At 34.7% G+C, this 15,938-nt stretch overlaps 2 protein-coding genes across 2 annotated transcripts; one reads left to right on the top strand and one right to left on the bottom strand.

The window, feature by feature from the left end:
• Window positions 1-5,284: 5,284 nt before the first annotated feature.
• On the top strand, window positions 5,285-13,195 carry LOC126687380 (acetolactate synthase small subunit 1, chloroplastic-like). Its single transcript, XM_050381931.2, has 12 exons — window positions 5,285-5,669; window positions 6,011-6,224; window positions 6,471-6,554; window positions 6,654-6,722; window positions 8,426-8,509; window positions 8,604-8,756; window positions 10,989-11,075; window positions 11,449-11,553; window positions 11,649-11,771; window positions 12,008-12,160; window positions 12,316-12,381; window positions 12,814-13,195. The coding sequence occupies exons 1-12, from the start codon at window positions 5,374-5,376 to the stop codon at window positions 12,895-12,897; spliced, it is 1,518 nt and encodes a 505-aa protein (XP_050237888.1). The 5' UTR covers window positions 5,285-5,373; the 3' UTR covers window positions 12,898-13,195.
• Window positions 13,196-13,316: 121 nt separating this feature from the next.
• LOC126687381 (2-alkenal reductase (NADP(+)-dependent)-like) lies at window positions 13,317-15,720 on the bottom strand. The gene is made up of 5 exons (XM_050381933.2): window positions 15,317-15,720; window positions 14,891-15,068; window positions 14,516-14,682; window positions 14,064-14,146; window positions 13,317-13,818 (listed from the first exon to the last, which is right to left on the bottom strand). Exons 1-5 carry the CDS (start codon window positions 15,548-15,550, stop codon window positions 13,440-13,442), a joined length of 1,041 nt encoding a protein of 346 aa, XP_050237890.1. The 5' UTR covers window positions 15,551-15,720; the 3' UTR covers window positions 13,317-13,439.
• Window positions 15,721-15,938: the final 218 nt, after the last annotated feature.

The raw sequence follows: 15,938 nt of genomic DNA, 5'->3' as shown, positions 1-15,938 counted from the left end.
AGGTGAGGTTGAATTCTGAAATTACCTATGTTTTGATTGATATATGGATGAGTTTGATGGCTTAGGATTTACTTTTGCTATGATAATGATGATGGTTAATAAGTTGGTATTTTGACCATTGAAATTGTGTTGTGATTGAATGCAATTTGACTTGAAAATGCACAAGGGTTTCGGCCCTAAACTTGATGGATGAAGTGATGATCAAATGTTGGATTCATGCTTTAATGTGAGTTAATTAGAGCTGAAACAAGTTGAGTTTAATTGATTAAGGTGATGGTGAAGTTTGATGAAAAAAATGATGATAGTATTGGATATTAATGAATGATTTAGGTTGTGTTAGTTTGATGAAACTTAGCTATGAATTATGATTGATAATTGAAGTATTTAGAGGCTGGATTGAATTGGTGTTAGAGGTCTGAAATTGTTAGGTTTAGTTTCAACACGAAATAGTTACGAAACGAGTCGGCGAAAATTAGTTTGACGATTGGCAGAATTTTATACTGCAGAATAGAGGTATTGTGAGAGCAATATCTCCAGTTTTATAACTCGGAATCAAGTTCCGTTTGTTGTCACGGAAATTTTGAGATGTTAACTACAATTGTCTAGCTTTACGTTTTCTCTAATTCTGCCTCGAAGATGATCAAATTGAGCAAAATATTTTATTGCTCAGAGCAGGTCTGCAGTTTTAGGACAGCCCTATGTAAAAACTTTATGGGCTAGATTCCGACACATTCGGGTGCGAATTTCATTCCGAGACCTAAACGAAAGTTGTAGCCGACATTCCGAACTTTCAGAATGTCAATTTTGTTTTGGGGTCGGATTATTTTTAGATAAGAGTTTTGTTAGCCGAAGTAGACTAGAAAAATAGCTTTTTGATAAATTAGTTATACTTAGAAATTTTATTGATTCGTAGCGTTATCGAATTTGCGTAGACTCGAAGAAGCGACTATCGATAAGGCTCGAGGCGAACGGATCGAAATATCGTCAAGCTTATTTGAAGAATTTGGATAGCAAGTGGTGAGTACACTTTAAATTACTCGCTAATATTCATAAACCTACGTATTTTAATACGAAAAACTATATGAATATTTATATATTTGAAATGTTTGTTTTTAAAATGTATACATACGCATGCTTTGAAAATGATGTTTTATCGTAATGTGTTATTTTGATAATAACATAAATGTTAAGCTACCGGGGATGGGTAAAGTAAAATGACATGAATCCAACCAAATACAAATAAGAAAAATATAGTACATTCCTATATGTACTATTATTCATATATTTATATGTACGTTCCTATACGTACTTTTAATTATAATGAATGCCCATACGTGCATGTGTTATAGATGTATGCTTGTAGATTGTAATGTGCATGTCATGGTCCATAAAGGATTAAGAAAATCCAACATAAATCATCAAAATGATAAATACATGAGATAAGAAAAGTGTACTCTGACATATTCAATAGTAAGAACTGAGATACAAGGTGGAACTCGGTAGAATTATCCCGGGACCTGTATCTCATCCATTCTCGATGATAGTCCTCGGAACTCATACGAAATAAAAAGTAAGTGCGATACATCGAGAATCAATACGAAACAAGATCGAGACAGAATGTGAACAAACACTCCTATTAAATGTCAATAGGAATTATATGAATCGACAGTTAAGTTCAAAAGACTTGTAGGGTGCAGAGTCCGAATGCAGACACGAAGGTAACTCGGTTGAACTATCTCGGGACCTATGTCTGGTGAGTAACTCGGTTTAACTATCTCGGGACTCACAACTTGGGATTAAGTAGTGGCATGAGTAACTCGGTCGAACTATCTCGGGACTGTGCCACATGGTTGAAGGTAACTCGGTTGAACTATCTCGGGACCCAACCATAATGATCAAGTCGCAAGAGATTTTCCAATGATTTAATTCGATTTATAATCATGATGATATAACTTAAGATTTAAGATTCGTTCGAAAACTATTACAACAAATGAGAAAAAAAAATATCAATACCATAATAAGAAATTAAAGATGTCAAATATGTATAAACTATAAGTTTATGAAATAAACAAAGAGTTATAAAGGAAAGTAAACAGGGTATGCAATATGATTTCAAAAGAGTATTTTCTATATATAAAATGGGTTTTCAACGGTTTTAACTTTTATGTGATATTGCGTGTAATTTGGTGAACTCACTCAGTTTTATACTGACCCCGTTGCTCCTTCCATTTTTCAGGGATAGTATGATATGATTTGAAGAGTCAAGCTTCCGAAATTTTAATTCTCGGAAGTCATTTGCACAAGAAGTAAAAGAAGGTTTTCATTCTAGCGGTCCGCAGTAGTCTAGATGTTTTTGTCTATGTATTTGTATAACGCATTTTCACTCCGATGCTTTTGTAAAATGGGGTCACATGTATTTTGATATGTGAAATATGATTTGATTTGCGAAAAATTTACACAGGTTTTTAGGCTTGTTACGGGTTTTGGAGCTACCACTCCCATTCCCTAGCGCCGGTCGCGACTTATAAATTTGGGTCGTGACACATATGAGTGAATATGGCTATCCTGTCTAATTTCCTTTTGTTTAGTCAAGATCATTCATAGGCCTCAGTAGTCGGTACCTATCACCTCCGTCCAACATGGATCCACTTTAAATTTGAGGAAATCATTATAAGACCCCTCACATTTAGCATAATTAACACTTTATTTTTTTTCTGTTTAAAAATTGAACTATATGGCTTTTTATTTTTGTTTCCGTAAACAGTTTAATCCCTTCATAAATTTTAATGTTAGTCAACGAAATCAAAGGACTTAGAGGTAAATTAATTTTTCAAATCTGAGGGACGAAATCGTTGACAAAAAAATGAGGGATGAAATCGTTGAGAAAAACAAAAATGAATGATTATATAGTTTCGTTAAATTCGTTGACTAACATACAAGATGGACGAAAAGACTAAATCGTTGACAAAGATAAAAGGTGAGCGGCTATATCGTTTGATTTTTCAAATAATAGGGACTAAAATGTGAATTATATTTAAATATAAAGGGTGTTATAGTAATCTGCTTTTTTAAATTTTAGACCTAAGACTAACTCCAATCCACCACCATCATAGAGCAAAAACTCCACTATTCACCATTCCAACTCATACTAAAATACAATCATATTTTTGTGTTTATAAGGTAAAAGGTATAAAAAAACTCTCATAATTTGAATATATATATATATATATATATATATATATATATATATATCAGCCTTTTTATTTTTAGTACAATTAAGCCCTCTTTGTTTTTAAATAGAACATATAATTTCTTTCGTCAGCACCATTAGAAATACTCGTAAATGCCGACATGTCTCTCATAATCATACAGGAAAAAAGTTCAAAAATAATTTTAGTATTTAAAATATTTACCAAAAATATGAGGGGTAAGTGTCCAAAAAGTAATTTGAAAGAGTTTATTTATTCGATTTTAAGACAACGAGTGTTTAATTGTTCAATGTTAAAAACACGAGGGCTTAATTATGCCCAAAAAAGTAAAAGGGTCGATTTGTACTTTTAAAAAAAAATCGAGGTTTTTTTATACCTTTTGCATGTTTATAAATAGTAAATACCTTAAAATAGGTTAATTATATTTTTATTTTATAATTATAATTTACATTGTTTACTTTCAAAATATTCATTTTAGTCCATTGTTTCATTAATTAATAGTCATATTTTTAACGTTTTGGTCCAAATTATTGTTTAATAAATATAAAATAAATAAAGCTACTAAATTTTAATAAATTGAAAATTTAATTTTAAATAATATAATATTTATTAATTTGATATTATATAATTAATGTCAAAATATATTAATAGATGAGGATGTATATGTTCAATAAACATATAGGAGTAAAGTGGTAAATGTTTAAATATAATAATATTAAATATAAGAAAGAAAATATAGGAAATATTTTTTATGTGAAAATAGTGTAATGGGATGGAGTAAAAACAGTATATAAAATCTAAGATAGTGTGAATTTCACATAGTTTTTTTGGGTTGTAGATGCTCTAATGTCTAAAAATATGATATTTTATCCCCTTTTTAATCCATCTTGACGTTGAAAACTGGTCAATTTTACTCTATTTTGCATTTTCTCGTTTCAGTTGTACCCTTAAATATTTGATTGACTTTTTTTTATTTGAAAAAAAGTTCAAAACAATTCTTCAAATTGATCCTTTTTGCATTAAATTGACATTTAATTTGAAGAATTTATTTGAACTTTTTCTAAATTTAAAAAAATGTCAATTTGATGCTTAAGGATACAATTCAAACGAGAAAATGCAAAATAGAGTATAATTGACCAGTTTTCAACGTTAAGGTAGAATTGAAAATAGGCTAAAATATCTAAAAAAAAATTGAAACACCCAAAACACCCCTACAACTATTATAATTTAATTAAAAATAAAAATAAAAAATCAAACCAAATCAACACATTCAAAGCAACCAATCATTGCAACCGAACCCGCCTGCGGTCATCTTCTCAGATGAGAAAACGACCAAGTTCATCGTCTTCTCACTTGAGAAGACGACCGTTTCTGAGAAGACGAGCAGTAGCTCGTCTTCTCAGAGCCGCAACCGAACCCGTCTCTGGTCATCTTCTCAGGTGAGAAAACGACAAAGCTCGTCGTCTTCTCACCTGAGAAGACGTCCGACTTCTCAAATATGAGAAGACGAGCAACAGCTCGTCCTCTCAGATCTTGGAAGACGAGCATCAACTCGTCTTATCAGGGGAGAAGACGAGGTGCTGCTCGTCTTCCCCTTCTCACCTGAGAAGACGAGCTGCTGCTCGTCTTCCCAGATCTTGAGAAGACGGGTTGTTACCCGTTTTCTCCAAGAACAGATCGGTTTGGTCGGCGGCGGGTGGCGATGAGTGGTCTGGGTTGGCGGGCGGCGGTGAGTGGTTCGGGTTGGCGGGCGGCGGTCGGTGGTAAATTGGTTGACCGGCGGGTTGGGTTTGATTACGTGTGGTTAAATTTTGATTTGGTTTAATTCTTTTAGGGGGTATTTTGGATGTTTTAATTTTTTATTGACAATAAATGACGTGTTAACTGACATATGGCGCCACTATTTTTTTTTTCAAAAACAAATGACAGCCGCCAAAAATTAAATGGTAGTTTCGTCCATATGGACCGTGGGAGGAGCCGTCATAAAGTCTGGGGGGTTTCGGGAAACTTTTGAAAGTATAGGGGGTTTAAAGAAGATTAGGGTAAAAGTCGAGAACCCTCGGTGATTATTAGCCAAAAAGAAAAGAAAAGAAAAAACAAACAGTTCGTTACTACCAATAGAAGGTCTCCCGTCTGCAACACCCAACACCTACTCACTCTGACAATGGCGGCTGTAGCTTCGACTAGCTCCGTCACACTCCACACCCTAAAACCATCATCATCATCATCATCATCATCATCATCATCGGATTGCATTCTCAGCAGTACAATTGGAGTCTCAAGAAGAACACTACCCATTTCCTTAGCAATCTCTAAATCCACAAACCCCAATTACTATCAGCCTAGAAGCAAATCCATAGTCTCTGCAACATCAGCATCATCTGCTGATAATCACCAAAACAACGCCGTTTTGTCCAGTAATGGCTCTGCTCCTCCTCCTCCTCCTGCCACCTCCTCCAAGTATGTCACTGTTATAATCTTTTTAATGTTCAACATCCAATAGCTTTAATTCCTCACCTGGGTCATCCTAATTTATGATTATTCTATGCATTATGTCGAAGAATTCATGTATAATAGGTTAATTGATATGAAATGAAATGAATTCTTGATTTTTTTTGTCTGTTTTAGCATAGTTTCAATTATTTCAAAATGCCCTAATTGATGTAAAAGAACTGAATTCTTGCATTTATAGACTTGCCAAACAAAGGTATAAAACATTTGAAGCTGAATGATTCAGTTTTCTTGATTTTGTTAATTATTGATCTGTTGCTTTTTTTTTTGTTGGTATTGAACTATTTCAGAGTTAGGAGGCATACAATCTCTGTATATGTCGGGGACGAAAGTGGTATGATTAATAGGATTGCTGGCGTTTTTGCAAGGAGAGGGTACAATATTGAATCTCTTGCTGTTGGTTTAAATAAGGATAAGGCTCTTTTCACTATAGTTGTTTCCGGAACTGAAAGAGTCCTACAGCAAGTTGTCGAGCAGCTTCAGAAGCTAGTCAATGTTATGAAGGTTTGCAATATAAATAAGAATATTTTGTCTTTTTTTCAGTGATTAATAATCTTTCTGCACATTTTAGATTTTGCGTCTTTTTATTAGTCAATAGTAGAATAAAGATAAGTAACATCCAATTCCAATTCTACGTTGATGCCGTATGAAAAGGTAGCCATAATCAATTATCCTTTAAAAGAAAGAAACTCGTGCCATTCACTTCTATCTTGTATTTTGTTTGTATGACAATCATAAATGGATATCTAGGTTGAAGATCTTTCCAGTGAGCCACAAGTGGAACGCGAGCTAATGCTAATAAAAGTGAATGCGGATCCTAATTACCGTGCTGAGGTAATTATATAGTGACGCTGTGGTTGTTGACTATTAATTGTCTTTGTTAGTTCCAAAAGAAAGTCAGCTAGTTGTTTTTGTTCCTTGAATAATTTTCAGATCATGTGGTTGGTGGACATTTTCAGAGCAAAAATTGTGGATATTTCAGAGCACTCATTAACAATTGAGGTAAAAATTTGTAAACTTCTCCATGAAAGTAGAATAAAAAATCATTAAGCATGTGAACATGAATGTATTATATCTTACTGTATTGCGTATTAGCTTAAATGATTTAGACAAGTGACTCCATGAGAAAACCAGTTTTAGGCTGAATTTCCTAAACACGTAGGTGATAGGGATAGATGTGAATAAAGTAAGTACTAACTGTATACATCCACAAGCATATTCTTTATACCGCAGCTGATCATAAATGTAGGAGATTTTACCTTTTGTTGATAATACTCTTTGGTGTATCCTAATATTTATACTCTATCAAGTTGTATTTTCAGCATCAGGTAGTTCGGTACTTGTGTAACCTTGAGCCAACGAAAAACTTGATTGAATCTTGTTGTTGACATCACTCTATCAAATATTACCAATTGTCCACCTCTTCAAACTTGCTCCACTTGTTCGAATGTATTTGTTCATTAGTCTCTAGAATATGAAAATTGCATTGTATAATACCATCCGTTGATAGTATTTTCTGTTATGTGCTGACTTTTAAACATAGGAATTATTACAAGTATGTTCCATTGCCATGGACATTCAGTAGGTCACGGTTTCTGAATAACCATGCTCACAAATTATAAAATAGTTATAGTAACTGATATTGGTAACAATTTGGCCCATGTATCAGAGTTAAAAAGAGGTAAATTTCCACAAATTCTGGAATTTTTTTCCTTCACATGAAGTTTGATTTGTCATAATTTGACTTTGCTATGGATTTCTGAGTACCATGTTCTCAATTGATCCAATCCAACATATATAAGTACATTGAGCTTATTGAACATTCATATAAATTCTTTGCTTTGTCGAGCTTATTCTTTCCAGTTACTAGTGTTTTCGACTACACTTCTTGCAAAAATCATCATAAGTGTTCTGTTTTTCTTGATCACATAAATTTGTTATCATCTTTCAGTTAGCTATCTAAGGCTCCATTGCATGTACTTAGCTGTAGAAGAGTGTTTTAAGGTGTTTTCATTTGTCTTGCTTCCTGCCACAATGCAGTTTTTTGTGTTACAACAAGCAGGTATTTCATCTTCAAAGATGTCAATTGCCATAAACAGGAATTGGTAATAACTTGTGAATGTCGGTTTGCTATGTATTGTCGCTCTAGAACGAGTTTCATGGTTGAATTTGGCATGAAATACTCGTTGTCAGTCCCTTTTTTGTGTTATATATGGATAATTTTAAAATCTGTGAAATTTGTTTTCTTTTACTTGTTTGTTTGTTGTTTATGACCTTTCCTATATCTTCTTCTGGGAAAATCATACAACACTACCGATGTGCTATGTCATTCGAGCAACAAACCAAAAGTGCGTTAGGCATGTGGAAAATTGGATGATAAAAAATTTAAGTAATAATTAAAAGATTTCTTATCGCAAATGCTCATTGGCTTGTTGTAAAATTGACGTGGCACAACGGTTGTATGGGATAAACACGCCTTCTGTTCATCATATTGTGCTATAGGAAACATTGTACATCGTGAAACTATTACGGGTTTTGAAGTGTGATTTTGAGTATAATTGAATTTTATTTTTAAAATTTATCCGCAAAACACTTACTTTTCTGTATAATGCATTTTGTTGACTGAAAATTATTTGAACTTTTGAATTTGTTTGTCCGTGTGGAGTCATAAATTTCTAGTGAAAAAGTTTCAATACATATGATAGGTAACTGGAGATCCAGGAAAGATGGTTGCTGTTCAGAGAAACCTAAGCAAGTTTGGAATCAGAGAAATTGCAAGAACTGGGAAGGTTGTCTCATAATTTTCTTGTTCATTGCTTACTCATGTTGGTTAATGCCTACATGCAGGATGGTGCTAATTCCTGATCCTATTGCTTTTAATAGATTGCATTGAGAAGGGAAAAAATGGGTGAATGTGCTCCCTTTTGGCGATTTTCAGCTGCTTCATATCCCGATCTTGGAGAAATAAGACAAAATGATGCTCTTTTGGGGTCTAAAAGCAGGGTAGTTGTAGGTGAAGATCAGATGTCTGCAGGGGTATGAACTTCTGTAAGCTTAACATTTTGATTTTCGCCTAGAAATTGTGTTTGTACTCATTTTATATTATCAAAACCTTTTACGAGTCTCTGGGCTAATAATCACCGACGGTCCTCGACTTTTACCCCAAGCTTCCCAAAACCCCCTATACTTTCAAAAGCTTCCCTAAACCCCCCAACCTTTGTGGCGGCGCCATTCACGGCCCTTATAGACGAAAATACCCCTCAGCGCCGTCATTTTTTGGCGGCTGTCATTTAAAAAAAAAAAAAAAAATTTGGCGGCGCCAGGTCAGCTGACACGTCATCAAAATACACTAAAAATTTGAAAAACCCAAAATACCCCCAAATTAATATTTGAAAAAAAAATCTACCCTAACCAAAATCATCAACCCAACACCCAACCCACCCGACCCATCCCACTCGGCCCAACCCATCCGACCTCTCCGGTCGTCTTCTCAGGTGAGAAGACGACCCAGCTGGGTCGCCTTCTCACCTGAGAAGACGACCTGGGTCGTCTTCTCAGACGAGCTGAGAAGACCAACCGGTGGTCTTCTCAGCTCGTCTGAGAAGACGCTTGAAGGAACGACTGTTCCTTCAAGATCTGTTCTTGAAGGAACGATCTGTTCCTTCAAGAACAGATCTGTTCTTGAAGGAACAGATCGTTCCTTCAAGAACGGATCTTGAAGGAACAGATCGTTCCTTCAAGATCTGTTCTTGAAGGAACGATCTGTTCCTTCAAGCTGTTCTTGAAGGAACGATCTGTTCCTTCAAGAACAGCTCTGTTCCTTCAAGAACAGCTCTGTTCTTGAAGGAACAGCTCTGTTCTTGAAGGAACAGATCGTTCCTTTCCTTCAAGAACAGCTTGAAGGAACGATCTGTTCCTTCAAGAACAGATGCCCGGAGGGCGGCGGCCGACGGTGGTGGACTATGGCGGCGGGCTACGGTGATTGAAAAATTGACCGGGTGGGTTAGGTTCGATTGGTGTGGTTCGATTTGATTGAGTGTTTAGGGGTATTTTGGGTGTTTTAATTTTTTTTTAGATATTTAATGACGTGTCAGCTGACCTGGCGCCGCCAATTTTTTTTTTTTTTTTTTAAATGACAGCCGCCAAAAAATGACGGCGCTGAGGGGTATTTTCGTCTATAAGGGCCGTGAATGGCGCCGCCACAAAGGTTGGGGGGTTTAGGGAAGCTTTTGAAAGTATAGGGGGTTTTGGGAAGCTTGGGGTAAAAGTCGAGGACCGTCGGTGATTATTAGCCGAGTCTCTGAGGCTTGCATTTGTCCATGTTTTTAAAAAGTGGTAGATTCGAGAATCTACTGGGCATGGAATGATAGATGTAACTTAGTTGAATTCAACATCACTTATAACTGAATGGTGGAACATCTAGTGTTTCTAATTCCAGATTACGCCACTTGAGTTATTAGGACACCTTGTTTTTTGATACATCATTTTGTACACAAGTGATGGATAACTTCTTTCTTTCCATTCTTATGCATCCTTTACATCCAATTTCTAATCCTCTACCTCCGTGTTTGCATTTATTAAATATTACATTTCCTTTTTCTTAGATTCTCGATGTTTGTGTTTTTGATTTTATGTTCCTGCACAAGTTTGTTCAACTTTTTTTTTTTCAATGACAATAAGTTTTTCAAAAGTGTGTCAAAATATCATTTTCTTGGCAGAATATTTACAGTTGAAGTGAGTAGCTTAGCATGATTTATATGTTGGATGAATGTTTGTCTAGATCATATTTATATCTGAGTTGCTTGAAATAGATGTTTCATTTTATTGTTCTCCAGAAAATTTAATTGTTTGAAATGAGTATCTGCATATAATTTAGACTTTGGACCTATATTTATCTACTAACCAATGGAAATCTTATCGTAACTAAGTTGTTTGATTTTTGGTGTTCATACCTTTTATTTTATACTTTTATATAATTTTGGTTTGTCAAAAACATTTTGTGCTTATGCCCAACTCTGTTTCAATGTTTCGGCGTGTTAGTTTTTTTCTTAGCATCACATAGATGGTAGTAGTTAAATTGGGTTTTCAATTTTATCCATTTAAAAACCATAGGTGGATGCATTTGCAAGCACAATGTTTTGAAAATCAACTTTTTTTCAACTGACTTGTGCAGTTACAACTGTAATTGATAGAATAGACTGATACCTGATTTCTTATTACTGTATTATGAGCAAATATTTTACTCCATCTCTTTTCCATGTAATCCAGGGTGATGTTTATCCAGTGGAGTCATCTGATAGCTATGCTGTTACCCAAGTTCTTGATGCTCATTGGGGCGTTCTTAATGAGGAAGATGTAAGATTGCTTATTTTTGCTTAGCACTTCTTCTGCTTTTATGTAACCCCTCTTCCCTCTTCTCTATCTAAAGCTTTTTTAATCTAAATAAAGTAATGGACATATAAGATGTTGAAGATTAGTGCAACACTAGAGTGGGCTTAGTATCAATGTTCTTTACTTAATTTGTATTCATATTTATGCCAACTGGTATTCATAGCAAAAATGTGTGTGCTGTTTACTGATGATTTGGTGCTTTCATGTTTATTCCAACGGTTATTGGTTTCAGTTTCTGTCTTTGTAAAATTGATTTCTTGGGATTTGCTGGGACAGGATTGTGCTGAAAAATTTATTTCCATTGACATATTTAAAATCGACTTGGTTATTATTTCAGACAACTGGACTTCGATCTCACACATTAACCATGCTCGTAAATGATTCTCCTGGAGTCCTTAACATTGTTACAGGGGTATTTGCTCGAAGGGGCTATAACATTCAGGTAGTTTTGGTCTTTTTCTCGTCTCTTTGTGGGTGACTACCCTGTTAAGGTTAAAAAAGTAGTTCTCTAATGCTCTGTTTTTGCATTTGCATCAGAGTTTGGCTGTTGGACATGCCGAAACTGAGGGCCTCTCTCGAATTACAACAGTTGTGCCTGGTACTGATGAATCAATTAGCAAGTTGGTGCAGCAACTTTATAAGCTAATAGATCTTCATGAGGTAAGGAAGATTAAATAGCTTTTTCGGAAGGGAAACCATTGTGATATCAATCACATACTGTCCGATCTCAATTTGTCATCCTATTTCCCAACCAGAAAATATGCCAGACCTGAAATCTTAAACTTTTCTCTCTGCTTGACTTGTTTATGAATCACTCTAATTTCAATGAGGTCAAACAATTTGTTGAATTAATGTTAACAATTGCATTCAAATGTGCAATGTGGTGACTTCTTCAGGTTCGAGATCTTACACACTTGCCGTTTGCTGAGAGAGAATTGATGTTGATAAAGATCGCTGTGAATGCTGCTGCTCGACGTGATGTCCTGGACATAGCTACTATTTTCAGGGCCAAGGCTGTTGATGTGTCCGACCACACAATAACTCTTGAGGCAAGTAGCTTAGTTTTCCTTGGTTATGTCAATCTACACTTTTCTTTTTAAGATCCAATGGTTTTTGCATGAAGCTGTCCTGCTTTAATTTGAGCCTTGATTTGGTTGCTTACTCTGTCCTAAACTGATGAATTTGGTTTCAATGCTCCTTCCAGCTTACTGGAGATTTGGATAAAATGGTTGCGCTGCAGAGGTTGTTGGAGCCTTATGGCATTTGCGAGGTCTGTTTCCTATATCTTACTTTCAATTTTAAGTATACTCAAATGAAAAATGTCCTGTAACTGGGTAGTACTATTCTCCTTTCTCTCCGTTAAATAACCAATCCACTCAAAAATAATCATACAAGTCCGTCTTACATTGTGCTCAAATAATTAATTAATCAATCAAATGATAGTTGTTAAAGATCAAACTTTAGACCTTTTTCATTATAGAGACTTTGATACCATATCAAATAATCAGACCATCTAATTTTTTTAAACATTTGGTGAAACTCTAACTGTAGTTTTATTATCTTCTCTAATACAAAGAATAGTTAAAAATATATACACTTGTAACGATCATGCATCAGCTGCAAATGGTTTCTGCATGTAGCAATAATGCTACCTTAATATATTTTGCTTATTAAAGAAACTGCATTTTCTTGTGTTATTTAGGTGGCAAGAACAGGGCGTATAGCATCGGTGCGCGAGTCAGGTGTCGATTCTAAATACCTTCGTGGATATTCTTTTCCAATATGATGAGAACTTGACGAGGCTTTTTCTGGAATCAAATTTTTGTTTTCTGATGAGATGCGTACTGTGCCATGCACATAAGAACAATGTGTATATTATATATTGTTAGGGCCAAGGTTTTGCGGGTATGAATAGATTAGTGATCTATAGTTTGGTTTACAGAACATGGAGATGAATCACATTCGAGTCTGCAAGTTTTATTTGGTTTACAGAACAAGTTATTTTTCAATGGGCATGTGACGGTTCATATCACAGTGCAAACAATTTTTCAATTATATCCAAGTAAATTCTTGAATTTGATCAATTAATTTCATAAAATTATCAATTTTATCAGTTAGATTAATTACATAAATTTTAAAAACTAACTATTGAGAGTTAATTGACAATTATAAAATGGATAGTTAAGGTTAAAGAACCCATTATGATAAAAGAAAGTTCTGAGCTTGTGAGAAGTTCTTTATTGATCAAACATTCATTTGTATAAACAGAACATATAACATCATAATCAGTAACTTTAAAGGAACATTACACGGTACACCATAATCGTATCATTCACGAGCAACAGCCACTACCTGTTTTCCAACATTGCGACCATGAAATAGTCCTATGAGAGATGTCGGTGCATTCTCGAGGCCTTCGGCTACGTCTTCTACGTAAACAATCTTGCCTTCTTTGATGTAAGGGATAACCATCTCGAGAAATTTAGGATAAAGGTGATAAAAATCATTTGCCAGGAATCCTTCGATGCGTACTCTTTTATAAATAATAGAAGTTAGATTATGTACACCTTCAGGCTTGTCAAGATTGTACTGGGAGATCATCCCACACACAGCAATTCTGCCACGGACCCTCATGTTGAGGAGCACTGCATCAAGCATTTTCCCTCCAACATTTTCAAAGTAAATGTCAATTCCTTCCGGAAAATATCTGCAAAATCGATGCATTGCAATTATTGCTACAGTAGCGTATCACATCCGAAAGTGAGAAATGATTGTTTCTTTTTAAATGCCTGCGAAAGCTATGTGCGTTTTAAAGTCTGACCCTGTCGCATGCTAACAGTAGCCGTATGGTTTAACACGATTGTCGGGATGGTGTCATGTGACTTTTTAAACAGGATATCTATATTATGTTATGGTAATAATGACTAGCAGTAAATGTTTGGTTGTTCTTACCTTTTAAGAGCTGCATTTAAGTCTGGCTCTTCCTTGTAGTTGAAAGCCTCGTCGAATCCGAATTTGTTCTTTAGCAGATCAACCTTGCATCGAAGAAATAAAAAAATTAGGATAAAAGAAAATAAAATCAGCAGCCAGATTGAATACAAAGAAATAATAATAAAAGAAAAACTCTACGATGAGGACATGTATACTCCGATTTTATATTATATGAAAACTTATCGAGTCCTACGTTTCGTCATTTTATTTCTACTTTTCAGAACACTTCTGTAACTCTAAAATTTTAAATTAATAACTCATTCGTATAGAAGTTATCATGTCACTGTTTTCCCACTTTAGTGTTTTCGATTCATTTCTGTGCGACATAGTTATGACTATATAATGATCTAGCAAAGACACAATCTTACAAACTAACAAATCAAAGGCCATGTTAATAATGAGGACGAGCTTACCTTTTCTTTAGATCCAGCACTCCCAACAACGTAACAGCCGAATAGTTTCGCAAACTGCCCAACAAGCTGACCAACTGCGCCGGATGCTGCTGATATATACACAAATTCTCCTTTCTTAGGAGAGCAAACCTCATGAAAGCCAGCATATGCAGTAATACCAGGCATACCTATAACAAACAATAGTATGAGTCTTCACCATTAAGATACAATGCCAACTAAAATACTTCAACTATTTGAACAACACTCCATTCTCAAACCTTTCGACTTAAATATCAATTTGCCCCCTCAACTTGTATTTAATAAGCAATTAACACCAAAACTAATTTTTTTTATCAATTAATTCTCTAAAATTTTAAATTTTATGAATAAACTCACCTAGAATTCCAGTGTAGTAGGAAAGTGGGAGATCAGTATGCGGAATCTTAATTAAAAGCTGTGGTGAGACAATGAGACTATACTCTTCCCACTCGGTAATCCCCCATGCCAAGTCTCCTTTCTTGTAATTTGGATGTGTAGAATCCAACACTTTTACAACTCCAAATCCACCAACAGGCTGCATTTTCAAGAAACGTCAATTCACCAAAAAATAAAATAAAATTATACACAATCAAAAACCAACAAAAGCCAAGAAAAATAAATCTATTTTATAAAATAAAGAAATCCTAATGACTCCAACAATCTTAAAATAACACTGTTTCGCCGTGTCCTTCTTAAATAATTTACCATTAATTATATCCCATTTAAAAGATTTTATTCCATTGAATTTTGGGTGGGGATATTAAGAGTATCAAACTTGATTACCTTTCCTGGCTGAAATGAAGAAGTAATAGTAAGAGTATCAAACTTGGACATACGGCTACGCATATAAGGATCACACGACAAATACAAATTCTTCACCAGAACTGCATCTTTAGTGCCCTCTGCTATGTTAAGCTTTGTAGAAGAAGTGACTAACTCCATGTCGGATTCTTTTGGAAATCCAGTCACGTAATTCTTGAACATAACTCGCTTGTTGCTGATAGCTTCCTCTGCCATTGTTGCAAAAAAAACTTGTTCAATTTCGGATTGGTATTTTGATTTTGATTTTGATTTTGTTTGTATTGTTGTTTTTGGTATATTTATAGCAGAGAAGATTGGATAGGGAGTGTGAAATGTGGACTGGCCGGTCAGTATGAATGCAGCATTTGTGGCATTGATGCGAAAAGTTTGGCGGTAGCCGTTTTTAGATTCCATAAGTGTTTTGGTTTCTAATTAATACTCCCTCCGTCCCATAAATATAGAAAAAATAAGTACTTTTTTTATCCCACAAAAATAAAAAAAATAGTGTTAGTTAATTATAAAATTATTAAAATACCTTTATATTAACATTAATTGATTTGAAATTTTAATATTTGCTTTTTATGCATCTAAAATTCTATTGGCT

The sequence above is a fragment of the Mercurialis annua genome, linkage group LG6 (assembly GCF_937616625.2).
Source record: "Mercurialis annua linkage group LG6, ddMerAnnu1.2, whole genome shotgun sequence".
Classification (NCBI taxonomy): Eukaryota; Viridiplantae; Streptophyta; class Magnoliopsida; order Malpighiales; family Euphorbiaceae; genus Mercurialis; species Mercurialis annua.
This window is presented reverse-complemented; position numbering and strand designations above follow the sequence as displayed.